At 55.5% G+C, this 26,295-nt stretch overlaps 3 protein-coding genes across 17 annotated transcripts in view; 1 reads left to right on the top strand and 2 right to left on the bottom strand.

Moving 5' to 3' along the window:
• DAG1 (dystroglycan 1) overlaps positions 1 to 16,256 on the bottom strand; it is a 49,912-nt gene extending 33,656 nt beyond the window's left edge. Inside the window, exons 1-2 of one of the 4 annotated variants that reach the window (XM_085072971.1) lie at positions 16,130 to 16,212; positions 10,095 to 10,177 (exon numbers count right to left, since the gene is read on the bottom strand). The gene's annotated coding sequence lies outside the window, so the exon portion shown is untranslated. Of the gene's footprint in view, positions 1 to 10,094; positions 10,178 to 15,620; positions 15,794 to 16,129 lie in introns of those variants that run through there. The other 3 variants (XM_085072972.1, XM_085072970.1, XM_085072973.1) reach the window with 3 other exon arrangements.
• Positions 16,257 to 16,675: 419 nt separating this feature from the next.
• Positions 16,676 to 21,429, top strand: MST1 (macrophage stimulating 1). Of its 5 annotated transcripts, none has more exons than XM_085072989.1 (18): positions 16,693 to 16,882; positions 17,322 to 17,457; positions 17,619 to 17,731; positions 17,862 to 17,976; positions 18,193 to 18,329; positions 18,401 to 18,521; positions 18,619 to 18,737; positions 18,834 to 18,996; positions 19,091 to 19,221; positions 19,304 to 19,406; positions 19,497 to 19,633; positions 19,755 to 19,790; positions 19,873 to 19,984; positions 20,054 to 20,131; positions 20,197 to 20,343; positions 20,425 to 20,531; positions 20,973 to 21,112; positions 21,193 to 21,429. In XM_085072989.1, the coding sequence occupies exons 1-18, from the start codon at positions 16,831 to 16,833 to the stop codon at positions 21,352 to 21,354; spliced, it is 2,109 nt and encodes a 702-aa protein (XP_084929115.1). In that variant the 5' UTR covers positions 16,693 to 16,830; the 3' UTR covers positions 21,355 to 21,429. The 5 variants fall into 5 exon arrangements, with proteins under 5 accessions (XP_084929116.1, XP_084929113.1, XP_084929112.1 ...); XM_085072988.1 differs by having other exon boundaries at positions 18,831 to 18,996; XM_085072987.1 differs by lacking the exon at positions 19,304 to 19,406 and having other exon boundaries at positions 16,689 to 16,882; positions 19,497 to 19,790.
• LOC146431848 (acylamino-acid-releasing enzyme-like) lies at positions 21,421 to 26,207 on the bottom strand. Of its 8 annotated transcripts, none has more exons than XM_085072982.1 (22): positions 25,982 to 26,207; positions 25,760 to 25,889; positions 25,550 to 25,679; positions 25,332 to 25,413; positions 25,154 to 25,229; positions 24,905 to 25,041; positions 24,571 to 24,708; positions 24,403 to 24,494; positions 24,276 to 24,316; positions 24,088 to 24,209; positions 23,851 to 23,911; positions 23,646 to 23,740; positions 23,511 to 23,562; positions 23,351 to 23,439; positions 22,959 to 23,100; positions 22,751 to 22,828; positions 22,598 to 22,678; positions 22,432 to 22,520; positions 22,151 to 22,341; positions 21,976 to 22,078; positions 21,796 to 21,902; positions 21,421 to 21,716 (listed from the first exon to the last, which is right to left on the bottom strand). In XM_085072982.1, the coding sequence occupies exons 1-22, from the start codon at positions 26,204 to 26,206 to the stop codon at positions 21,578 to 21,580; spliced, it is 2,400 nt and encodes a 799-aa protein (XP_084929108.1). In that variant the 5' UTR covers position 26,207; the 3' UTR covers positions 21,421 to 21,577. The 8 variants fall into 8 exon arrangements, with proteins under 8 accessions (XP_084929108.1, XP_084929111.1, XP_084929104.1 ...); XM_085072985.1 differs by having other exon boundaries at positions 25,760 to 25,868; XM_085072978.1 differs by having other exon boundaries at positions 21,796 to 22,078.
• Between the last annotated feature and the right edge of the window lie 88 nt (positions 26,208 to 26,295).

Genomic DNA, 26,295 nt, shown 5'->3' with positions numbered 1-26,295 from the left:
AATCCCCAATGCAATCCAGATGTCTAAGTAGTCTTGTCCCAGAAAACAAACTACACCATGGCCTCAGAAAGACGGCTCTGGCTCCACTTGCCAAAGTCCTCGCAAGGCTGTTTATTCTGCGGGAGTGACACACACATCGATTTCAGCTCCTGCCAGGTCTCGAGGCTGCAAGCGATAAGGTGGTTATAGACACTCTCCCCCAACCCTTCTAGTTTCCTCTTCCTCAAAAGGATTACTTAAGAGTTGCCCTTAGGACTATTCTGTTGAAAAAATGCACCTGACATGTTCCCAGTTTTGAGGAAATCAGGAGGATGGGAAAAGCCAGGATGAAGCCAGTACAGCAAATATGGAAAATAAAAAGAAATAAAGCAAATTGCTCAAGAGTGCATGAGGAGGACAAGTGTGGCCACTCTGAGCCATGGGAGGAGAGGCCATGGCACTGAGAACCCTGGGAAGGGCCATTTCAGCAGGGGACAGGCTGGATCATCCCAGGAAAGGAAGAATGAGGCCATTTGGCAGAAGGGCTGAATTCTTCTGGCAACAAAGGTGAAGCACACAGCTGCACCTGTCCCGGGGAAAGGGATCCATGCCAGGTGGGGAAGGAGAGCACAGCCCTCCCTGGATCCTGGGGACTGTCGGGCAAGAGCAGCAAGTTTCTTGAGGTGGGGGGCTCAGCACAGAGCCCTTCTGTCACACTGGCTCTCCCAGTCTGCTGGCAGCAGCTCAGGGCTGCAGCACGCCAGTGAAAAGCTGTCCAAAACACCTATGGAAACATTTGGAAGAGTTGAAAACAGAGTTTGAAAAACAAACGCTGACCAGCCATACAATTCTTCCAGCAGTATTTTAAGCGTTAGTGTAGTTGCATTCCAGCCCCTGAGAATATTTTCTATAAATAAATATTTTAAATCACTTTGCCTCAAAATTTATTGTATTAGTCAAGTTCAGTGCAATGCTTCACATTTTAAACCTGCAGGCTGCCAGTCAAAACTGCTGCTGATTTTTAAAACTGTGCTGCACTACTAAGGGTATGGCACAGAAACACTGTTGGGTTTTTTTTAGGTACTTTTCTACAAACACATTTATTCTGTATTATAATATCAGGTCTCTAACAATACATCAAGTCCTGTGGATTAAAACATTTTTATTCACACATCAACAACAATGGGTTTATTTTCAAATCTATCTTCCAAACCCCCCCTTTTTTTACAGGCCAATAAGCAAAAGAAAATACACCAGTAACTCTGCATGCAAAGTAACTCTCTCAAGAACTAGGTATTTTTGTCATGGACAAAGCCACAGTACGTTCCACTGGCAGCAATTTCTGGGAGCTCCATTTGAGCAGTGCACAGGGCTGCCAGGACACAAGTACTGCACGTAACAAGCCAACTACACTGCAGACATGCCAAAGCTCCCCAAAGGTCCTGCTCTTCTAAAGACATGGCAAAGAAGCATGCACAGGGAAAATGGATCATCCTCTGTCCTAGGCTGGGTATCCTGTCTGCACAGAGACCTCAAGCCATGCACTTCAATCCAAACACACTGTATTCACAGGGATATTGAACCCCTTGCAGAAGGGAAAACCCAGACACAGCAGCTGTGCTTTTGGAAGGTCCAAAGCATCAGCAAACAGCAGGGTATGGCTAAGGGCGGATCCTGCTCCCCAGCTCTCATCCCATTATGGATATAGGTCCTTGAGCACCAGATACCAACAAAACACAGCTTAACCTTCAGAGCACAGACTTCCACTGGCGCTTTACAGTACACAAATATTAATATTGACAAATAAATTCAGGCCTGCTTGATCCAAAACACACAGCGCTGTGGCCAAGCTTATGTTTTGTTTGGAGAACACACCAGACACTCCGAGCCTGGCTGCCTTACCTATTTTTGAAAGCCAGACTTAAGTCAACCGAACAGATAACAACCAAGCTGACAGCCCAATCCTCACCACAAACTCCTCCTGCTCATCAAGCTCTTGAAACTGAGAGGGGGAAAACAGCCCCGGGGTACTGCAGTAATCTCCATCAGTGCTGTGGGGAGCTGGGGAGAACACATGCCTGCCAGGCCAGGTACCTGGGGCAGGTAAGTGCCTGCCAGTGTTCCTCACCACTATCAGCTAAATCAGCTTGGAGGAGCTCTGTGACTGCTCATCAGGGCTACATGACCCCTCTATCTCCTTTTCCATCCTTACAGCTTAGGCTGTAAATTCTTCAGGGACAGCTGTGAGCAGGAGGTCCTCGTGGAGCACTGCTGGCCATGGCTAGCTGGGATCTCCACCAGGAGCCATGGCAGCTGCAGGATAAACCTAAAAACTGTGAAAAATGTTGATTTCCTACACTGGTATGCAGATTGCACCTAAGAAACTGCTTAATTGGACACGGGGAGAGGAATTGAGGCTGAAATGCAGTGATTTGTATTAGGGACTTTTGTCTTTGATGTAGGGTAGCCAACACACACCACATAATTGTAGGAGTGTGGGGACTGGCAAGGCCACCGAGGTGACATCGAGTCAGGTAAGGCTGAGAGATGAAACTTCCTATGTAGCACAAACACCAGGTTTGGGTATGGATGCAGCAGAGTTTAAAGCAATGAGCAGAAAGTAATGAAGGCCTGTTACTTAGGAGTCTGGGCAAAGAAGGGGAGGGAAAGTGAAAATGAAGAGATGAGTCCTGAAATAGGAAAAAAATGGAGAACAAGGTGTAATGTAGAAAACAAAGGAGGGTCAACCTTCCTGTTGTAGGAGCAGGGGCACCTAGGGACAGCCATGACCCTAAGGAGAAGACTGAATATCCCAGGATGCCAGGGAATGCCCCAGAGAACCCACTGGACTCTCCATCTGGTCTGTGGCCAAAAGACTTGCTTTTGGAGGGCAAACTGGGGTGGATTTGTACACTAACACAGAGTGCCATGGGAAGGAAGGGTGACAGATCTGCCATTCAGCAGCAGTGCCATTTGTCAGATTTAGCAGTAATAATTATGAGCTTTAGAATCCCAAGTGTGAAAAATGCTCTAACTGTAAATTAGTATCAGTGCTGTTTATTAGCAAATCAATTAAACAGTCAATAACTCGACTGGCTTCTTGGTGGAGTGCTGCTTCACGATATACATTGCAGCCTCTTGGATCGGCTGTGGCTCCAGCCTGCACCCCAAAGGGCTGGATCAGCTCAGGCCTCAGCAGGATCTCCCAGCCCAGTCCAGCCCAGAGGTCAAGGCTGGCTGCTGACCAGGCACCATGGTGGTGAGGTTAAGCCTGCGTGGGCAGAGACAACCTGTGCTGCTTGTGTTACACATTTGCACAATGCTGACCCACCGCTGGACACCATGCATGCCACCACCATGGCGTGAACACACCACTGGCCACACTTTTCATTACTTCTAATAATAAATCAGGATAAAGAGTTTAGAAGGTGGAAGTGCATGTGTAAAGCACATCTGCAATTAAAGGGACACTCCTCAACCACACCACATTGGCAGGAGCAGGGAGTTGGCCATGCAGGGACAGGGACGGAGCCCTCCATGCATTCTCCAACTCTTTGAGCAGGACTGACCTAAATCCTTCCCTTTTCAGACTCTGGTGGCAGGAGGAAAACGAGCCGGTCTCATTAATTTCACCTCCTGCTGCCTCGTGAACTTGTCTGCAGCAAAAAAAAAAATAAAAAAAAATTCAAAGCTATGCTGGCGACCTGGCAACTCAAACCTTCTGTGGAGCAGGAGGCACAAATGACCTGCTGCAGCATTGCTCACCTCATGGCCAAACTCTGCTCTTGCCCCCAGAGCTCCTTAAGTTACTCAGCTGTGGACTTTCTACAGACCCAGTTAGGACACCCAGCAAGGGAACTGTTCCTCTGCAGGGCAGTTGATGCAATAGAAGGGCACATAGCCCACGGACAGCTGGTGGCTCAGAAAAGACTTCTCTGATATGCAGGAGACCCCGAGACTGGTACACTGCATGACACAAGAGACTCCTCCCTGCAGCTTCCTCAGAGCCTCACTGGAGCCAAGTACACCAGGGCACCCTGTTTTCCTGTGATTTCCAGAGTTCAAGCTGATTTTTTAATCTGACAGTAACAGTAGAAGACTATAAAAAACTCCACAGTGGCCTGAGTAGCTCCGGAGTCTAAAATAAACATGCCAAGCCCTATTTGTGATGGAGTAAAAATAGCTTGTTTCTCATACCTTCCCAGGACCTCTGCTTCGTACACAAAAGCTTCACAGGTTAACTACAAAAATATCAGATGTGCAAGGAATTACTTGATTTGAGCGTCACACTGTTTGAGGAGTTCAGAAAACCACCTCGGCCCCACAGCAAAGGGACGAACCCTCAAAGCTCATCTCCCGCCCAGGGCTAAAGGCCAGGCGCTGCCAATTCCCTTTAATAGAAACCACTGTCCTTCTGGAGAAAAAAAATCCAAACAAAAAAATCCACAAACGTCACTGGAATTACATCTTGTGCTCTTTCTTGGCTGGATACTTTTTAAATGACACTTATTCCAAAGAGCACTAACTATAAAATCTAGTGCAGAGCTGTGCTGCAGCCGGGACGGGCTCCCTGGGAAGCAGAGCGAGCACAATCAGTGTCTGCATCAAAAGGAGAAGACAGACTGTGGCTGGTCTGTCTCACCGTAAGAAACACCACTTCATAGCGAGTTCTGCTAAATTAACTTTTTTTCCAGGGCCTAAATGTATTTCACCTGGCACCTGTGATGCTCCTGAAGAGAACAGAAAAACAAGACCTAGGAGGGCAGCACAGCAGGAAAGCCGTCACAACGCCGAGTTTAATCATTACATCATTTCTAATGACAGCTCTGTCGGACCCACAAGCAAGCACCAACCTATTTATGACTCGGGCTTAAAAAAAGGGCTAGAATCTGCAATGCATCTGAAGCCTGTTGGTATTTATACAGGCACTAAAAGGTACCCAGGGAAAAGGCCAGGCGTGCATGTCCCCAGCCCCGTGGGCCAGGCTCTCAGGAGCCTTCCCAGAAACAGCCAGCACATCTCCCTACAAGGCAGTCCTGCCAGGGGCACATGCAGCTGTCCATCTGCCTCAGTCCAGGAGCACACACCCAGCCTTCAACCCAGCCCAGGCAACACAAGGCAAGGCACTGGTTTTGTGGGGTCCCCAGGAAGCACCTTCACCAGCCACACCCACCACCAACCACCATGGTCAGGCTCCAGGGTCACCGTTAAAATTCATCTCCACAAACCTGGGCTCAAATGGAGGAGGCATAAATTAAGCAGCACTTTGGGGTTTAGGTGAGATGCAGAGACATCTTGGAAGAGCTCTTAACACAACCACGCTCCTTTTAAGTGACAGGGACAAGAAAAACAAATTTACTTGCTAAATACTCATTTAGTTTAGCTGGTCACACCAAAAAGCTCAACATTTGTATTTTAGATTATGTCCTTAACCATGCCTACATCATATTGAACACCAGCATCTAGTGAGACCTGATCACAGGTCCCTGAAGTTTCTACCTCTTGATTAAAGTCTATCTTGCACCTTGAGTCAAAGGCTTTGAGAGATGGAAAAGCCGCAGTCTCCCCTCAGTTACTTCTTTCTATTAGTAAGCACTCTAGCAAGTAAATAAGGAAAAACAGAGGCCTTTCCTGGGTTTTATATTGTCTGGCTGCCTCCTCCTCTTGTTATACACAGACTTTCATCATTTATGGTCAAAATTGTTTCAGAGAACAAGGAGAGTGAACTGCAGCTTTCCAGCCCTCTTGGCCCACCTGCCTACACACTGTCACTGAATGGTCACCTCACCAGATGCTTCAAGGTAAAAATCACAGCTTGTCTTATTCACATGAATATTTGGTGTTAGCTGTTGCATAAACACTGCTGCTTTTAGAGAAGGCTTCTCTCAAGTCCCCTGCTCTCCTCACTTGCCATTGTTTCCCATTCTTTCAGCTTACTCTGAAAGGGCAAGACTCCTAGAAAAAAATTTTCTGCTGGCAGGCAGTGGTATGACAGCCCAGCCACCAAACACCTGACACACCCATAACCTCACCTCATGTGCAACCCAGATGTCAGGTCGTACTTCCACCCTCCAGGGCAGTGCATCATGCTTCCTCCCTACATCGGTGAACTTCTCCTCCTATTCAGCGGCTCACAAAGATTTCAAGGATCACTCAACATGGGGCCTGCAAGCTGTATGTAGCAGCCCACATCGGCAAAGACTTGCAAGATCTGTAGAGAAAGTAATGGCTGAGCTTTCTCCCTGCCTCTTCCTCACAGAGCAATGTGACCTGGTCTGCTAGAAGATCCACGGCAGCATTACAGGCAAGCTCATAATTTTAAGCTGGTGTAACCTCCCAAGGAAGCATTTCCATCTCTCCCATCCCACTCCTCTCTTCCCTTTGTGTTGGTATAAGAATTACAATGCACAGAGAAGTGGATGTGGGAACTGACACACATTAAAAGAATGCAACAAGAGACAAACAAGAGGCCAGTTTCCATCTGACTCAGCTTCCGGGCTGGATGTGGGGTCTGCGGGACCACTTCTCCCTTGCACCAGCACAAGGGAAAGGCAGGACCTCTTCTGCCAGCAGCACCAGTTTAAACCAACTGGGAAGCTGAGCACACCAAGCTTGGACACTGCAATAAACTGTGCCAGGCAAGAACACCACACAAAGACACCAAGGAAAACCCAAACAATTCCAAAGATAAAGAGAAATTAAACTGAGTTCAGCTGGACATCTCCCATTCATTTCCCACAATTGTCCTAAGCAGCATCTAAGCAGCACATACTGAGAGCTACGGTCACCTCCCACAGCCAGCTGCATCCTGGTAGCAGGCAGAGCAATTCCCTTACAGCAGAAGTCTCTGACTGGATCTATTCCACATTAATAGTCCACTCGAGCACTTCTGGGCAAACTGCAGCATGCAGGCGAGTGACCTGACGCAGGTTTCTTTTCAGCCACTAAGCCACTTTAAAAGACATCTAAAAATACATGAAATGCTTTTCTCATGTGACTTTTCTAAGCGAGGGACTGCTCTAAAGCCTGCCAACCACAAATGGAATGAGATGCCACTGCAAGACCTCTTTTCCTGCACCAACAGCCTCTACATTGGCAACCTGTTGAGTCCAGGAGACCAGCTGAAGATAAAAACCTGGAGCATTATGCTTGGCAGCATCAGCTCCTAATGTAGTACCATTCTCCCCAAAGGGCTGTGCTTCCGTTCAGGATTACCACCCAGATGGAGAGCTGCAATGTTTTGCTGTGTTTCTGCTCCAGAAAGATCTTTAACTAGTTATACCCAGAGTTCAAATTTATACTCCTCCCCACCAAGCCTGAACTAAAAAATAACTTCCCAGCTCTGCTGACACAGGTAATTCCTCTCCACTGAGGAGAGGAGGTAAATAGGACAACTGCCTTTGAAAGTGCTTTGCAAATCAGCTCAGATGGCTGCTGCCACAAAGCCCAAGCAGAACACTGGCCACTTCAGCTGATCCTCAAGCTCCTTAGAGTAGATTTACATCACCAAGTTTCCCATCAAGACTCTTCCTCAACTCCCAGAGGGGAGCAGAAAAGCTCTTTTGAGATGCAGACCTGTGTGCTTACAAGCTTCCATACATGCCAGTGTCTGCCTTAAACCAGAGTAGACACTGACACTGAGAAATGAAAGGTGTCTGCTCCTGGATGAGCTCAGGCGGCAAAGCTGAGCCATCTGCTTCTACTGAAGCTGAGGGTGGCTCTTCCTTGCTCCAAACCAGACACCTCGCCGTGTGCCCAGGCAGCTCCAAGCTTCAGCTGACCTTTTCCAGTTGGCACAGCCTACGACTGCTGGTCCCAAACAGGGCTCAGAGTCAGCTGTGCAGAATTCACTAATAATCATGGTCTTAGTCACTGCTTAAAGAAGAATCTCATCCCTAAACACTTGCCTAGGGAGTTGGCTTAGCCAGCCTCAATTCCCATATATGACCAGAAACAAGGACTTCAGCATGTGGAGCAATCTTTCCTGGGCTCCCAGCTGGAGTGACCAAGCCACACACTACACCAGTCCAAAAGACACTCCCAGGGCAGACCTCTGCACCCAGCCTTGCTCTCCGTGATCTTCCTCATGCTGGTGATGGACTGCTTTTCCAGCAGGATGTGAGCTGACCAACTCATCACAAAACACAGGTATGTGTGGCCAAAGTATGCCTTCAGAACTGCCCCTATCTGCAGTATCTTGACTTCATCTTAACTTCAGGAAAAATCAAACCCTAAATCCCACTGCCTCCTCTGTTCTCTGCCTTTCTTTGTGGCACAGGGGAGAAGCTGCCTCAAAGGATCTCCTGAAGCATCGTATCAAGGCAAAGGTTTTGAACCAGCATGTGAACAGACTGTAAGAAATCCATAGAAAGTGCGAAGAGGCTTACCTGGAGTTGGCAGGATTAAGTTCCCTATACAAAGTTATGCACCTCCAGGGGAGGCTTTAGGAGCCTGCCATTCAGGAAAGAGAAAAAGGCTGGAGGCTTTTCTGGAGGCTGAGCTGGGTCACACCGGAGCAAAGCGCACAGCACCAGGATGCAGCACAGAGGTCTGCAGGAAACAGCTTCTTCCTGTGACGGCAGGACAGTACCACGACCCCTCTCCCCTGGGATATCCACAGGCCAGGCACAGCTAACTGCCAGACCAGGCTGAGCTCACACAGCCACGTCCAGTCACCGAGGCGCCGGCAAGAGATGCACGTCCCTACCTGCCCCTGCAGGACCTGGCTCCAACAGGGGAAGCAGGAGGCGGAGGAGAGCAGCACTTGCACCACACCCGCCTGACCCAATGACTACGACATTGGAGGAGCAGCACAGAAGGAAGAGGAGGGTTAGCATTCCATTTTTCAGGAATAATGGGTGTGCAGTGCAATGGTACCGGTGCTGGGACACTGGTTTGAGGGGAGGGTGGTGACTGAACCACATCACAGGCTAGAATAGTGCTTCCAGGGTGCAGGAGCTCGTCCACCTCTGACTGAGGCTTTAAGCACACCTTCTCACGCCCAAATTAGCCATGGCAATCACGGAGTCCCTCCCTCTATCACGTTCAGCACACAGAATCACACACAACTTATCCCAGCTTATCACCATCACTGCTGCCTTCTCAAGGCTTTAATTTCTCAATATTCTATTTTACATCATTTCCAATAGTAAATGAAGCCCTTTTTCATGTTAGCTTTGACTACAAAGTCTTCATGGGGCTGTAAAGCCCTATTCCTACACTTGTCTTACAGTTTAGTGCCAAGGGTTCATGGGCTTTGCATGCAGTACCCTTACAACACATTGCTTTAGCTTTCTCTGGACATTTCTGAAGATTTGTATTTATCTCAGCAATTGTCATTCCCAGAAGACCAAATTTCCAACCCCTGTAAAGGCTGACCCCTGATATTCAAACAAAATCTTATTTTAAGATGTGATAACTCTTTTGTGAAAGAGCAACCAGCACAAGGCATAGGGACAGACATGAAACACTGGCTTTATAAACGCCATTGGACACTCAAAATTCCGCCCCCCAATGAGGCCACAAAGTTTCACATTTTGGCCCCACATCTCACCCTGGAGAAGCGAACTAACAGCAAGGAAACACAGCACCATGGCACAGACCTTTATGTTAGATTGCATCAGAGTGTCAGTCCAATCACTCTGTATTACTGCCATAGACACAACCATTAGTGCCCAGCCTGAAAAACACCTGATCTGTCCTGGACACTCATTAAAATAAGGCTGACTCCCCTATTCCTGGTGCTCTCTCTCACAAAGGATGGACAGATCTGTGTTGTGACCATGCTCCAGAACTTGCAGGACCTCTTACACACCCCATACAACAGCTATTCTGTGCACAAACATCACAATGGCGAAGGTTTCAATCAACTCAAACTGAGAATTAATGAAAGAAATCAATGATACAAGTTGTTTGTGCCCATTAAATTCATTTGATGCCAGTACCTCTGAAATTATACTTTCCCACATGACTTAAAGCTGGAAGAGAAGGGAAAAATGCCAAGGATTTTCAGGAGAAGACAGGCAAAGGAGATTTTGAATTTTAGGAAAAATACTAGAGGAAGATTCTCCCTTGGAATCGGTGCAGTCCTACCCTCATCTCCAGCCAGCCTTTACCTGTACCTGTAGAAGCAGAAGTCTGATTTTCAGAGAAAAAGTGACACAGCTCCACTGATTCTGTGTAGCTTCCTGGTAGGATCCTATGAAGTTGAATTCAGAGAAGGTTTTAGAATAACCACCTTTTATCCCCTTAATGTAGGCCCCCAGGCACTATCATAAAAATTCCACTAGAAATATTTCCTTTAGGGTGGAGAAACACCATGCATGGTCTGTCATGCAGGAATTGGCTCCTACGGCACAGAGAGCTCACACTCCACAAAGGTCAAGACCTAAGCAGAAAGCCTAAGGGACATGAACAGGGAATCACTGCAGCCTCAAATATCCCTCTCATTCCCCACCTAGAAGTCCACACCTGTGTAAAGCCTTCCTGCAGGAATCCCAAGTGCCACAACACAAAGATCACACCTTACACTTCAGCAATACTTAAAGAAAACCTGATGAAACTTCATGCTGTAGAGGGAACTCCCAGCTAGAAACCAGTACTGAAGGGCTGCTTTAGAAAAAAAGTTTATGGGAGAGGCACAGAAGGGATACTGGAAAAAATCGTAACTATTTCCATCCTTATTAAAGTGGAGTCTGTACAGGATGCTGGACTGCTGAATAACTGGGCACTACAGACAGGGATAGGGATCTTGGTCCCTCTCCACTGAAATTGAAAAGTCCCAAAGGAGACACACACGCAAGGAAATCCTTCTAGACATTTGTGGAAGCTCTGGGAAGAGGGAAGGGGCAATCAGAGCCAGCCTAGCAAGGATCAGCAGCACGCAGTCCCCACATTACAATCTGAGGTTGTGACAGTGGCACAAAGCTTTCACATCACCTGTCGTGATTCAACATTCCAGTGGAAAACCACTGGTTCAAACTTTCACTCAAGCTCATCCAAAAATCAATCGCTAGCCCTTGGGACTGATATAAAATGATCAGTATCTGCTACTGGAAACTCTCATCAAAATTACTGAATGCTAATCCCCACCCTTAAGGAACACACTTCACAGAAGATTAAGCTTTCTGAAGTCGAAATGCACAGTCTAGTTCAAAAAAAGAGAGAAGCCCGTGTGAATTCAGCTCACACATGGAGGAGTCGTGTGACGTGTAACTGCGTGAGAGTAAACTGAAACCTCTCCGTAACCACTTCTTCACCCCCGAGGAGGGAGGGCAGGAATGCCGCTTGTCAGGTCCCTAACGAGGAGTATCTGCACCATCAAGTACTGCAGGAAGGGGATTCTGAGCCAATTTGCTGGAATGCTCAGAGAAACCAGCATACAAAATATTTCAGCAGCTGCCCATGTAAACTCTCTATGAATTGAGCCCTTCTCAAAAAGCACAGCAGGAAAGGCACGCCATACCCTTATTCAGGGTTGCAGTGATGGCAAAAGCACTGTGGTGAGACCACAACATGAGAAACGAGGAGCGAAAAGAACTATTAGCGGAAACCTTCACTCAAATACATCTTCACAGATCAGATGAGGCTGTGAGCCTGGTTTTCTAAAGAAAAACCCAAAACAAAGATTAACACTGTGGGGCTGGGACAAATTTTACTGCTGTTTCCAAGCCTCACCCTCTGCATGTCAAAGTCACACAGCAGTTTGAATCCCACCAAGAATGACTCTCCAGGCCTAGAGGATACTTGCATGACAGTGAAATGGGGGGGACAACTCAACCCTGAAAAAGTAAATATCTGTTATGGCCCTTGCACCATTACAAAGGGAGAGCTCTGCTGATCCAATGGCTTCCTGCCTCCAAGGATGGTCCAACTCCCTACCTTTGCAAAGCCCTGCAAAGTGAATAAAGGGTCAAGCTGAAAAAAACACCAACTTATGCCAATATAGCAGAATCAGCTGGTCAAACCATTAGCTCAGCACCACAGCTGGCCCCTAGGAGGAGGCAAACGAGGCACAGCTGAAAGCAGAGAAAGAGAAGGGTCCTTTTAAGAGCATCAAACTGTAAGGGTGGCTGAGGTGACCACTTGCTCTGATCTAACCCACCACAGGAACCGTGCCCACCTCCTCCTGCAGGGTAGGCCTCACTTCCTTTCCCCCTGCACTGCTGGGCTGTTGACAAACTCTTCTTCATTGGGGCATTTACAAACATTCCACGGACAATCCAGGTTACTAAACTGCAGAAAGTTAACCCAGGGACAAAAGAGGGCAGCTGAGCAAGATGAGTGCAGGCACCACAATGGCATGTATAGGGTCTGATCTCTCTGCTGCAAAAAGCAGTGAGGCTTACCCCACTCAGCCTTCCCACACAACCCTCTGCTGCTCGCTGTGCCTCACCCTGGGACAACCACTGGAACAGCCTGGCAGTGACACAGCCAGGGGCCACATGGCTGAACACCATTTTTGTTGAGGTTTCGGAACCATTGTGAGCTCTCCACAGACATGTGCAAGGGCCACAGTGAGGAGCTGTGGGAGCACAGGTAGCCCTGCAGCACCCTCTGGCTCTTGGGTCCACCACATTGTCCAGGGACAGGACCCCAGACGTGGAAGAACCCTGCAAGGCTGCATTGCTGCCATGGGCAGAGATTCCAGGGAATTTCCTAGGGTGCCTCAGGGCTCCGAGAAACCAGCACTGAAGTGACCTTGAGCAGGACACGGCATTCAGGAGGCCCCCTTTGCCTCCCCAACTCCAGTCAAAGCCACTCACCATGCCCCGTCTCTTCCTCCTGTTGTACAGGACAGCTCACAAACTCAGGCACAAGAGCCAGGGAGCTTTCTGCTGGTTCCTGGGTGACCAGCTCAGGCACTGCACAGGGAGTGGGCCTGTCTAGCTGGGGGGACTTGGATCATCTCCTTCAGACACTGCTGCATCAGCAGATCAGTTCAGGTGCTCATGAAAAATCCACTGACAAAAGTATTGATAACATCAAACATATACAACCATCTTTCTTGCTGGCAAGCTAAAATTTTATCCCAGAAAAGCTGAACCAGAGACAGTTTCAGCCAACAGATAAGCACAGGGAGATACACAGATAGAAGAAGGCACCAGACTAGGATGTGCACCTGCCTAGAGTGCTCACGCAGGTTAATACATTAACTTTCCATTCAGCAGCATCTTAGTAACTTGCTCAAATTCAATCTCACAGAACAAGCCCTAAAAACACAGGTTCTTCGGGTTGATATTTTATTTTTCACAGCTTAAACACGGTCACAGTCCTTTGCAAATTAAGGACTAGGTTTAAGGTACAGAGCTCTACAGACTGCACAAACATCCTAAGAACAAACATTTTCAGCATACCAAGAGCTCAGATACTCTAGGTCAATCCAACTGTGTTTATTTGTATTTCGCCCAAATCACCGCCAAAGTACTCGGAGCTCAAGGAGCAACAGCCTCCCACTGATTCAGCAAGAGACCAGAAGTAATTGGTAGACAGTCTGCAAGCACCACAAAGAATGCCAGAGGCATTTATTTACATGACCCCTGTTTGCCTAAGAAGAATTCAGCGTTTGCATTTTCCTCACTCAAATTAATCATCACTAGACTTGACTCCTCAGTACTATTCCTCAGCTAACAGGAGTAAAAGCACAAATCACCCAAAATCATCCCCACAAAACTTTTCAGATAACTATTACAGACAGAACAAGACAGACTTTTACTCCATCAGCTGGAGTTCCTCTCCAGGCTGGCACAGCACCCTGCTATCTCTCCAGGCCAATTTGTCTCATTATCTCTCCAAGAAACGCGGAAAAGGCAAGGAGACACTATTCCTACTGTTGAGCAACAACACTCCTGCCAGGGCAGAACCATCACACCTTCTCTGCCAGGCTCACAATGCACTACACCTCCCACCTGTGCTGCAGACACTAAAGCATGAGAACTCCCGTAGGATCCAGGTGCTGCAACCATACAGTTCTTAGACCCCAGCAGGACCATTGGTCTTTAGTGCAGAGCCCCAAAGCACCTCTCAGGCCTGTCCACTGGCACACTCACACAAACCAGGATGCAACAGGGCTCCCTCTGGCACTACCCTCTCACTGTAGGGCATGGCTCTGCCCAAGAGAGGCAGGCCAGAATTCCTCCAGAGCAGCCGCTTGTGGAAGACAAGTCATGGCCAGAGCGCTGGGCCAGCTCTGACCAGGCGCTTTGCAGCTGAAGCTGGCAAAGTGTCCCACTCTACCTGTCACACATCTTCCTTTGCTTCCGAGAGCAGCTGAACTCAGCACTCTGGGCACTGGGAGACAAGAACAGAGTGGGTAAGTTACCAACAAGTACCAGCATTTCTAAAAGCAGACAAATACTTAGGGTCAAGAAATCCCACACAAAACTTACTGGTACACAGTGAAAGCAAAACACCTTTACTGCTATCAGCCCCATAATTCTTACTGATTCTCTAGGTCTGATACCAACAATTAAGCACAATTTACTACTCTGTTTACACAATGCTTAAAGAAATGGGTATGTCTAAGCCAGCAGGCACTGTCAGCAACATCTCCCAGTTTCCCAGTTATTGGAGCATTTGTGCTAGCTCCCAAAGAAGTGAGCATGAACTCCTGCAGCAAGGAGTCGGCGCGACCTGGAATCAGCCAGGCTTTGCTGATTACTCCTCTGAGTAAACAGTGGTGTTCCCAGCACTTCAGCTTGCTCTCAAGCTCCTTCCGTTGGCATACTACCCTATATTTAGGATAGAAGAGCGCAATGACAAGCATCGGGAAGAATGAATAAGTGGTTTAGGATGCTCAGTATAGCAGCAGAGACTGTGCAAAGAAACTTAATAATTAGGAACTCCTAAAGTGAGGAATCTGTAAAGCTAAAGGTGGAAAGAGAGAGCATTCCATATAGAAATTTAAATAGCAAGTTTTGTTAAGAACAGTACTCTCAAGGCAAGAGGCATTGGTGGTCCATCATGTAACAGCAATGGGTGGTGGAAAGCCACTCCTGGCTGGAAGGGCTAAGAGGAAATAGGCGACCTCTTGGGACAAAAAGAAGACTTTAATCTCATTTTGGACAGGTGAACGTTGATGGCATTTTGCCAAGCCTAGGAACCCAAAGCTCCAGGACCAAGGGAGACACAGTACCTCAGGGAGCAACCGCAAACCCTACAGCCAGGTCCCACATCCCCCTGCCCACACCTTCCCACCCTGAGCAGCAGGACTTAGTTACACTCCAAAAACACACGTTTGCCAACTTCAAACCTGTGGCAAAACTCAGCAAATCCTGGCCTGCTGACTTGATAGGCACTGGAAACTTGGGAGAGCCACTTTGCAGCCTGTTGCTTCTAAGCAGCCAGGAAGACCACAAGGAATATCCAGCGTTTACACCTTTCTGGGCGGTAGAACTACTACCTTGCCTTTAGTCACCTGCACCGGGGACTAAAGATAAAGTTTGCCTGTAGGTCTGTACCTCCTGGAACAGCCTCTGCTGTTAGTCACGCTCCCCGTGCCCGGAGCCAAGGTCAGCCCTAGGAAGTGGTGGGGCCCACGGAGCCCCACAGGGGCAGAGCCGAGGCGCTGCCCGGCCACCCTGCCTGGGACAGACACCTGTCCCCAAGGGGCACCCAACTCCGCCAGCTACCTGGACACCCACCTGCGCTCCCACGGCGCCGACCGGTCCCGGTGAGCGGGGAGAGCCCGGGACGCCCACACGGGTTTTGTCACAGCCAAAGCCGGCTGCCGCTACCGACAGCACCTGGGCCGCTCCCGGCGAAGCCCCTCGGCTCACCCGGTACAGACAGGGCCGGCCCAACCGCTCGAAGCCCCGGGCCCGCTCCGCCTCCCGCCCGGCCCCGCCGAACCCTCTCGGGCGCGGCGCCCACCCAGGGCCGAGGGCGGCGGCGGGAAAGCGGCGCTGAGGGAGCGCGGCCCGGCGGGAAAGCGGCACCGCAGGCCGCGGAGGGCGCGCCGAGGCTGAGGCGGCGCCGCGCCGGGAAAGCCACCCCGCCGCCCGCGCTCCGCCAGGCCCGGGCCCGCCGCGCCTCTGCCCAGGCCGCGCCGCCGCCGCCGGCCCCGCTCCCCAACGCCAAGGGCAGGGCGGCCCGGGAGGTGCCGCCGCAGCCGCGCCCCGGCCGGTCGCGGTTCCCCCGTCCCCGCTCTCACCGTGCACGCCGGGCCCGGCCCCGCTCCCGCCGGCTCCGCGGCCCCGACGCACCGAGCGGGCGGCGCGGCGCGAGCGCGACCCCGCGCGGGCACGTACCCGGGGGCGGGGCTCGCGCGCGCGCTCGGCGCCTGGCAACCGGCGGCACGAGCGCGCCGCGGCCAATCGGCGCCCGGCGACCGCGCTGGCCACAGCCCCCTCCGCCACGCCCCGCGGGGCCGCGCCATGCGGCCACGCCCACACCCCTCCGCCCCGCCCCTCCGCCCCGCCCGCTCCCTTGGGGCCCACCGCCCAGCCCCGCCCACCTTCCCTCCCTCAGGTCCCCGCCCCGCCCCCCAGGTCCCGCCTCACTGCCGCAGGACCCGTCCCCGCCGCCACAAGCCCCGCCCCCTAAGCGCAGGCCGCACCACTCCCCTTGCGTGTCCCCCGCGGGGTGACCCCGGCCCCTCCAGACTCCGCCCCTCCGCTCAAGCCCCGCCCCGCACGTGCCCGCCCCGGGGTGACCCCGGCTCCTCCTGGCCCCGCCCCTCCGCTCCAGGCCACGCCCCCACACCCTACGCTCCGCCCCCGGGCCGGCCACGCCCCGCCCCACGCGTGCCCGCCGCGGGGTGACCCCGGCCCCGCCTGGCCCCGCGCCCGACCGCAAATATTTGCTCGGGGCCGTCCCGGAGCTCCAGCGGCCCGGGGACGCGGGGCCGCCGCCATGCAGCCTGTGCTGGGGGTCCTGCTCGCCCTGGCCGCGGCTCTGGCCTCAGGTAGGGCCCCAGCCTGGGTCGTCGTGGGGCTGGAGGGCGCGGGGCAGTGCGGGGCCCAAGGCAGGGTCAGGGGCCAGGCCGGGAGCCTGCGGGCCATGCCCTGTCCCAAAGCAGAGGGGGGCAGCCGGAAGCAGGGGAGTGCAGCGGGTGATGTAGGGCAAGGACCCTCCTGCTCCACGGCACATGGATCAGGACATAGGACCGGGATCCCCTGCTCCATAGGACATGGATCCCCTGTTCCACAGGACAGAGATCATCTCCATAGTACAGAGATCACCTCTTCCATGGGACACGGATCCCATGCTCTGTGGAGCAGGGAGCGCATGCTCTGTGGGACAGGGATATCCTGCTCCATGGGGCAGGGATCCAACACTCCACAGGGCCCCACTGCTCACACTGTGCCCTCATGGGCATGCTGAGCTCCTGTCACACTCCCCAGGCCACCGCTCGCCCCTCAATGACTTCCAGCGCCTGCGAGCCACCGAGCTGCTGGCAGTGGACCCACCGCCACCACTGCCAGAGAAGGGCACTGCGGAGCAGTGTGCCCAGCGCTGTGCCACCAGCCTGGATTGCCGGTGAGCAGGACACAGTGCCACCGCAGGGTGGGTGGGACTGCAGGGGCCACAACACTGGGTGACTCTCTGCACTTGGATACTGGGTGCTCATGTGTGTGACCCAGGTCCCACGGGCCCTGGCCTCACACAGAGCCATGCCAGACTCCTGCTGTGCCTCCTAGGGCTTTCCACCATGACCAGCAGAGCCAGCTGTGCCAGCTGCTTCGCTGGACCCAGCATTCACCCCACATCCAGCTGCAGAAAAACATCCGCTATGACCTGTACCAGAAGAAAGGTGGGCTGGTGCCATGGGTGGGCATGGGGACACCACAGACTGGGCACAGGCTACCCAGCACAGGACTCCTCATTGCCCATGTGCCCTGGCCTGGCGCTGGGGTTCTGAAGAGGTGCCCGGCTCTGCTCAGACTACCTGCGGGACTGCATCGTGGGCGATGGCTTCAGCTACCGCGGCACACGGGCCACAACGGAGAAGGGGCTGCGCTGCCAGCATTGGCAAGCCACAACACCGCATGACCACAGGTGCCCCTGTGTCCCTGGCTGTCCTATGGCACCTGCCAGTTACCCTGGGCAGCATGGGGCAATGGGGAATGGGATGGGGACACTGTGGGATAGCACAGAAGCAATGGGGACAGCTTGGGGGCAATGGCACTGACAGAGGTAGCACATCATCCTGGCTGTGCCCACTCCTGGGCAAAGGATTCCTGGCAGCCCTCCTACCTACTCTGCTGCCAGCAGGTTCCTGCCATCCCGCCGCAATGGGCTGGAGGAGAATTACTGCCGAAACCCCGACCGGGACAAGCGGGGCCCATGGTGTTACACTGTCGATCCCAATGTCCGGCACCAGAGCTGCGGCATAAAGAAGTGTGAGGATGGTGAGTGCCACATCCCAGGGTCACCCTGTGCTGTATGTTACCCCCACATTAAGCCCTGCAGTTGTTGGCAGCTGTCTGCATGACCTGCAATGGGGAGGACTACCGTGGCACTGTGGACCACACCGAGTCGGGGCTGGAGTGCCAGCGCTGGGACCTGCAGCATCCACACAAGCACCCCTACCACCCCAACAAGTACCAACCCCCAGCCCCCAGCAGTGCAGTGCCCTGGCTGTGCCAGGTGCTGGGGTGATGGTACCATTTCAACTGCTGCTCCCTGTCTCTGGCCCAGGTACCCCGACAAGGGGCTGGATGACAATTACTGCCGCAACCCCGATAGCTCTGAGCGGCCCTGGTGCTATACCACCGACCCTGGGCGGGAGCGTGAATACTGCCGCATCCGCATCTGTAGTAAGTCCCCACCAGGATCATGTATAGCTGGGCCTGAGGGTCCTGGGTGCCATGCTGACCCTGCTGCTATGCCACTTTCTCTGGCCACACAAGCAGAAAAACGCCCACGAGCTGTCAACATCACCCATGGCTGCTTCAGGGGTAAGGGTGAAGGCTACCGTGGCCGGGTGAACGTCACAGTGTCGGGGATCCCCTGCCAGCGCTGGGACTCCCAGGTGCCCCATAATCACCACTTCGTGCCTGACAAGTATCCATGCAAGTAAGGGGGAGGCCATGCATGCCTGGAGGGTGGTAATGGGCAGCACCCATGGGTGTGGGATTGAGAGAGGACAACCGCCTGGCCCCTCCTCCAGGGACCTGCAGGAGAACTACTGCCGCAACCCTGACGGCTCAGAGGCACCGTGGTGCTTCACTTCCCGCCCCACCATCCGCATTGCCTTCTGCTTCCACATCCGCCGGTGCCCTGATGAGCAGGATGCCCAAGGTGAGCCACCCTGGGTACCTGTCCCTGGGTGCCCACCCTGGTATCCCTGACAGGGGTGTCAGCCCTCCCTGCCTGTCCCTAGAATGCTACCGTGGCCACGGCGAGCACTACCACGGCCTTGTCAGCAAGACACGCAAGGGCATCACCTGCCAGCCCTGGGCTGCCCAGACACCCCACGTGCCCCAGTGAGTGTGTGAGGGGGGGCGGTGGGGACAGGGGTGGGGATGGAGATTACGATGGGGATGGTGACAGTGATGGTCGCTTCCTCCTGGCAGGATCTCGCCTGCCACCCACCCTGAAGCACACCTGGAGAAGAATTACTGCCGCAACCCCGATAATGACAGCCACGGCCCCTGGTGCTACACCATGGACCCCCGGACCCCCTTTGACTATTGCGCCATCAAGCCCTGTTGTGAGCCCCTACCCACATCCCTGTAGAGCTAGAGGGGACCTTGGCCACACACAGGGTGGTTTTGGTCCCCTCAGGGTGGCTGGATCCTGCGCCAGTGCCACCCTCTGTTTTCTCACTGCAGCTGGCAGCACGGTGCCCTCCATCATGGAGAATGCAGGTGGGGGCCTGCAGGTGCTGGGTAGGTGTCCTGGGGCAGGTGCTGGTGGCACAGCCCCGGCTGATGCCCACCCTGCCCACAGATGTGGTGGCATTTGAGCAGTGTGGCCAGCGAGACGAGAGGCTGCAGCAGAAGGGGCGTATTGTTGGTGGCCAGCCCGGCAACTCGCCCTGGACTGTCAGCATCCGCAACCGGTGAGTGGGTGCCCCAGCTGCACTGACATGTGGTCAGTGTCCCCTCAGAGCTCACCTCCATCCCTGCAGGGCCGGCGTGCACTTCTGCGGGGGGTCCCTGGTGAAGGAGCAGTGGGTGATCAGCACGCGCCAGTGCTTCTCCTCCTGGTAAGGCTGGGGCTGGGGAGTGGGGTGCTGGGACACCCCTGTGCCCTCATGTCCCTGTCCTGCAGTGATGCTGACCTGACGGGCTATGAGGTGCAGCTGGGAACACTCTTCAAGGACCCTGGCCCTGGGGACCCTGACCAACAGACCATCCCTATCATGCGTATCGTCTGTGGCCCCTCTGAGTCCCAGCTGGTGATGCTGAAGCTGGCGAGGTGAGTAGCCATGCCTTGGCCTATGCTGTTCTCCACCACTGGCCGGGCTGGCACCTTGTCACACTGCCCCTCTTGCCACAGGCCAGCCACTCTGACCAAGCGTGTGGCCCTGATCTGCCTGCCCCCCGAGCGCTACGTTGTGCCTGCAGGCACTGTCTGTGAGATTGCCGGCTGGGGGGAAACCAGAGGTACCTGCTTTGGGCAGCCCCTGCCAGGGGATTCCCTGTCCAATACAGCCTCTGCCCATGTTATTCCATCCCCCTGCCTGCAGCATCCTCTGCCCACAGCAGCGCCATGTCCATGGCATCTCCCTGCCCATAGCATCCCTTGCTTGAAGGATCCCCTGCCCGCAGCAGTGCCCTGGCATACCCCTGCTCACAGCATCTCCCTTCCATGGCATTTTCCTGCCCATTCCATCCTCCTGCCCACAGCATCCCTTGCCCATGGTATCACTTTGTCCAAGGCATCCCTCTTCCACACCTCCCTTCCACATCTGACAACCCCCTGCCATGACATCCTCCTGTCCCTGCCATTCTCTGCCCACAGTACCCGCTGTCCACGCCATTCCCCTGTATCCCTGTATCTCTGCCGGTGCATCCCATGCCCACTGTTCCATGCTCTGCCTGCAGGCACAGCGGATGACAGTGTGCTGAATGTGGCACGGCTGCCAGTGCTGGCCCACAGCGAGTGCAATGCGGCGCTGCGTGGGCGCCTGAAGGAGAGCGAGCTGTGCACTGCCCCGCTGCGTGCCGGCGTGGGCGCCTGTGAGGTGAGCCAGGCTGAGGACACCCACCCCAGGGAGCCAGCAGGTGCTGGCACCAGGGTGACACTGCTCTCTTCATGCCACAGGGTGATTATGGTGGACCGCTGGCTTGCCTCACCGCTGACTGCTGGGTGCTGGAGGGGGTGATCACCCCTTCCCGTGTCTGTGCCCGCACTGACCAGCCCGCCCTCTTTATCCGCGTTTCCCTCTATGTCGACTGGATCTCCAAGGTGATGAAGATGGGCTGAGCCAACATTCCCAGGCTGGCACAGCTGCCATTGCATAATAAAGGTGCAGCCATAGCCACGGGGGTAAGCACTGCACAGGGTCTCACATTTATTTAACACCAAAACCCAACCCACACCCCAACATGCCCCTGGCTATACTTGCTCCATCTGCCTCTGATCCTGGTGTGGTACCCAGGGCCAGCAGTCACCCTGGGGCTGGCGTAGCCCAGAACCACTGCAGGCACTAAGGGCTGTGCCAGCTTGTCCCATCCCGCCTGGGCTGCCCCAGGTGCCGGAGGAGCCAGTGGGCACAGTTCTCGAAGACATTGGCCTCTGTCTCCACACCAGTCAGTGCGTGGCTGCCCTCTGGGTACCACAGCAGCCTGTGGAGAGGCACAGGATGGGGGATGCTCATCCAGCAGCCCAGAGCTTCCTCCCTGCTTCCACCTGCACCCCACTCACTGTGCTGGCACACCCCTGGCCCGCAGCACCCGGTAGAGTTCCAGTGCCTGCATGGGGCTGACACGCCGGTCCCGCGCACCCACACACAGCAACACCGGTGTCTGCACCTGCAGAACTGCCCTTAGTGGGTGCCTGGCACCCCACACCAGGCACCCCACCCCCATCCTGACCCTGCTTTACCTGGGCTGCCTGGGCAATTGGTGAGCGCAGTAGCATGGTGGCCACCTCTTCAGCACGTGGCACCCGCTCAAAGGAGTAGGGCAGCCCCAGGGAGGTGTAGCGCCTACGGCATGGAGACACTGATGGTGTCATGGGGACATGGTGTGGCACGGCACAGGATGGGGGTGGCACTTACCAGTCGGGGATGTCAGAGGTGCCTAGCAGTGCAGCCAGATTGGAGACAGGGCTGCGTAGGGCACAGGCCTGGTAACGCTTGGGCTCACGGGTGAGGAGGTGGAGGGCAATGAAGGCTCCGTGGGAGCCAGCCAGCAGGGCCAGGCGGTGCGGGTCCAAGGGCTCTCTGCGCAGCGCCTGCTCCACTGCCAGCTGCACCCATGCGGCACCCACTATTGTCACCCAAACACCAGCATCCTCCTAGCAGCATCCTCCCAGCACCCCCAGCGCAGCACCACTCACCTGGGTGTCTGCCACGTCCTGCTCACCCACACGGGAAAGCAGGGAGCTGATGCTGGCCTGGCCGAAGCCCAGGGAGCCACGGTAGTTCACTGAGGAGACAGGGCTGTGGGTGCCATGTCTCCACTGGGACACAGGGTCACATGTCCCTGACCTCTCCAGCACTCACCCAGGAGCACAGCGAAGCCCAGCCGGCACAGTGCAGCCATGCTCGGGCGCCAGCGGGCATCAAAGACGGCATGGGGGCCACCTGGGACCAGCACGGACATCACCTGGGATGCCATCAGCACTGCCAGGGTGTCCCCACCATCTTCTCACTCACCATGGGGGCACACAATGAGGGGGTGCGGTGGTGTGCCATCTGAGGGGCTCAGCAGAAGGGCCTCAAAAGCCTGGGTGTCTGTGCCAGGAAAGGAATCCTGCTCAGCAGCCACCACCCTGGGCACCCAGCACCCTTCCCACCCCCCACTCCCGAGGGTCCCCAGCACCCAGGCAGCACTGAAGTGCAGCAGGGGCCCCCCGGGGCTTACCCTGCACAGTGGGGCCCTGCCCACTGAAGGGTGGCTGGACTATCAGAGTCTTCCAGGTGACACCAGGCACTGTTGGGGTGTCCTCCACTGGCACCCAGCTGAGGTGCAGCTCTTGGCCTGCTGATGGCAGCACGGCCACCACCTGGGCACAGACAGTGGATGGCACTGGGGCCGTGCTGTGACAAGACTGTGCCATGCCAAGGCTGTGTCATATTGGATGTGGCTGTGCCACACCGCACTATGCCATATATGCCACACCACGCTGTACCTCCCTATGCCACGGCACACCATGCCATATGTGCCACACTGTGCTGTGCCTGGCTGCACATTGCCATGCCATATCCCACTGTGCCACATCCCACTGTGCCACACAGTGCCAGGGCTCTGCTCACCAGGCTGGGAGGGTGGTTTGGGGCTGAGCAGGTGGCCACCAGCACATCCCACTGGAGTGTGAGCAGCTCCCAGCACCCTTCAGGTGACCCTGAGGACAGAACACATGTTGGTGATCACAGCTCCTCACTAGGGCACTGTGGGTGGGCCAGTGCCATGTACCTGCTGTCAGGTTGATGATGGTGGCCACCTCCACATCCACAAGCAGCAGGTCCTGTGAGGGTGCAGAGCACAGACAGTGGTGTCACCATGGTCTGTGTGGGTCACATCCCTGGCCCTGCCATCCCCAGGACTCACAGTGCGGCTCCGCTGTGGGGTGCCCAGCACGGCTCGCCGGCTGTCAGCTGCCCAGCACCGCGGTGGCAGCACCTCTGCGTAGAGCCCAGCGAAGGCTGTGAGTGGGGCAGAGCACCAGGCTCGTGAGCCGGGGTCATAGGCACCTGGCAGGGGGTGGTCCCAGCCCCCCATCAGCACCCATCCCTGCCCACTGTGCCATGCTCACCCTCTGTGGGCTCCTGCACCACGTCAAGCACTGTCACTGTCTGCCTTGTCTGCCAGGTGAGCTGGGGAGAGCCAGCAGTCAGGGATGGGCCCATACCAGGGCAAACTGAGGCAGGGAGGCTTGAGGACACTCCTCCCCTAGCTGGGCATTGTGAGAGGCTGTGCCACCCAGGCTGGGCACTGTGCTGGCAGCACAGGGTGGTACAGCCATCTCCAGTGCCTGTGGGGCCCAACTCACCATGCGCAGGCGCAGGCACTGCCGGTGGGGCCCCCCCACAACCCCCTCCAGGTAGAGCAGGCGCTGGCCATCAGGGCTTAGCCGGGGGGAGCAGGCAGAACCATTCTCTGCTGACAGCAGCTCTGTGGGAGGCAGGGGGTCAGCATCCCAGGGACCCCAGGGCACCCCCCAGGGGCTCCAGTGCTCACCGCAGCGCCCGCTGGCCAAGTCCAAGTGGAAAATCCCTGACCTGGGGGGAAAGTGTATGTCAGGTTGGACCCTACCCCATGCTGCACGGACATCCTAGCATGGCACTGGATGCTGGTTGGGACCCACCTCCTGTTGGAGCAAGCATTCAGCCCCAGGCGGAAGGGCTCGTGCCACCAGCCCACGAACACCACGCCATGGTCATCTGGGGACCACAGGGCCTGTGTGACAGCCAGGCTCATCCCACTGCCCCAGGCTGGGTCCCCTGGAGCGCTCCCAGTGCACCCCCATCCTGACCTGTCCAGGGGAGAGGTGCTCCGGGACTCCCTCCAGCACCGACAGGCTGAGGCCCGCCAGGTCCAGGACGCAGAGGACGGGCACGCTGCGTGTGCTCAGGGCCTCCCCCCAGTCCTCATGATACACAAACTGCTTGCCCTGTGGCACAGACCTATCAGCACCATGGCTGGTGGCCCCAGGCATAGAGCTCTGTCCATGACACGCTCATGGGTTGTATGACACTCATGGGGTGCACAGCATACTCAGGGGGTGCATGGTGTGCCCACGGAGCACATGCCATGCTCACAGTGCTAGGGCGTGCATTGAACACACCCATGAGGCACAGGGCAACTACCTCCTCATCCTCTCCTGCTGGCCAGGCTGCTCCCGGTACATCCCACGGGCAGGGGGGCTGTTGTTTGGGCCGGCTCTTCTCAGCCACGTAGAGGAGCTGTGTCTCCGAGTGCGACCAGGCCAGGCAGGCAAAGGGCCCTGGCATGGCATGAGGGTGCCAAAGTCCAGCCTGGCACAGGCACAGCTGGCACCAGGCAGGCACCAGGGCTCACCCCTGCCGTGGGCAGGGGCCATGGGGAAGGGGACCTACCCTCCGTATAGACCTCCCCGTGCTTCCCCAGCGCCGTGAGATCCACGCTATGGCTGCGTCCCCCGCTGTCCCACACCTGGGGGGATGGGGGTCAGCACTGGCACACCGTGCCCACAGTGCCCACCACCCTGCACTAGCACTCCAGCCACGCGGTGACTGACCGGGACAGCCGCATTACCTCCAGCAGCTCGTGACCCTGCCGCGGGCAGCGGCTGAGCACGGCGCGGCGCTGCCCTGTGGGCGAGTCCTGGCTGAGGAGTCTGAGGGCGGGAGGGAGCGAGGCTGAGGCGGGCAAAGCGCCGTGGGCACCGGCCGTGCTGTGGGCACTGGCAACTCCACAGACACTGGCCATGCCACGGGCACAGCGTCCCATCCTGCAGCCCGCCCGTGCCGTACTGGTTGTGGAGCTCGGCGCTGAGCGCGGTCCGGCTGACGGCGAGGCCCTCAGGGCCGGCTGCGCGCTGCAGGCTGTAGTGGCGGCCGAAGCGCAGGAGCCGCCGGCGAGCCAGGTCGGGGCGGCTGCACTCTGAGGGACGGAGCCGTCAGCGCCCGCTCACAGCGCTCCCGCGGGCCAAAGGCGCGGGCCTAGCCGAGTCCGCCACTCACCGGTGTAGAGCAGAAAGTTCTGTCCCCCAGCCGCGGCCCTGAGGGCGGCACGGGTGACGGCAGAGAAGCGGCTCAGCTCCCGGTAGCAGGCAGCAGGGCCGGCGGCCGCCTGGATGAAAGAAGGGGCATGCTGGACGGGGGTCAGCTCACCGGCCTGCCCCTGTCCACCGCCCGAAACGGGGCTGTGCCCACCCACACAGCTCCCCGAGCCTCCTTGCCCACCTCCACACCCTTCTCGCTCCCTGTGGCCATGGGGCCGCTCTCTACTGGGCTAGGCCGCCGGCGCCTGCCGCTCTCGGTGGGACGCCTGCCAAGGCATGCCGGAGCAGTCCGGCGCCAGCGCTCCGGCCGGTGCCAGCCCTCCAGCTGCTCCCCGCCGCCCCGGACAGCCAGGCATGGGTCATCCTTCCCAGGGCCCAACACATTCCTGGCGGCACAACCGCCCATCTGGGCAGGTGAAAGGCCCAGTGGCCACTAGCTCCTGGGCCACCAGGAGTGGAGAGGACTCTGGTAGTGGGACTAACACTAGAGACACT

This window comes from Lichenostomus cassidix, chromosome 12 (genome assembly GCF_008360975.1).
Source record: "Lichenostomus cassidix isolate B80296 chromosome 12, HeHo_3.0, whole genome shotgun sequence".
In the NCBI taxonomy this organism is placed as follows: Eukaryota; Metazoa; Chordata; class Aves; order Passeriformes; family Meliphagidae; genus Lichenostomus; species Lichenostomus cassidix.
Note: the sequence above shows the minus strand (reverse complement) of the source record. Positions and strands in the feature narration are given on the sequence as shown.

Excerpts from the sequence above, each read along its gene's own strand:
- MST1 (XM_085072986.1), top strand. The coding sequence starts at position 16,831 with ATGCAGCCTGTGCTGGGGGTCCTGCTCGCCCTGGCCGCGGCTCTGGCC. Across the intron at positions 17,458-17,618 it reads GCCACCAGCCTGGATTGCCG|GGCTTTCCACCATGACCAGC; the intron begins GTGAGCAGGACA and ends TGTGCCTCCTAG. Across the intron at positions 18,330-18,400 it reads CATAAAGAAGTGTGAGGATG|CTGTCTGCATGACCTGCAAT; the intron begins GTGAGTGCCACA and ends AGTTGTTGGCAG.
- LOC146431848 (XM_085072978.1), bottom strand. The coding sequence starts at position 26,206 with ATGGGCGGTTGTGCCGCCAGGAATGTGTTGGGCCCTGGGAAGGATGAC. Across the intron at positions 23,912-24,087 it reads AGTGCCTGCGCCTGCGCATG|CTCACCTGGCAGACAAGGCA; the intron begins GTGAGTTGGGCC and ends GGCTCTCCCCAG. Across the intron at positions 23,440-23,510 it reads CATCATCAACCTGACAGCAG|GGTCACCTGAAGGGTGCTGG; the intron begins GTACATGGCACT and ends TTCTGTCCTCAG.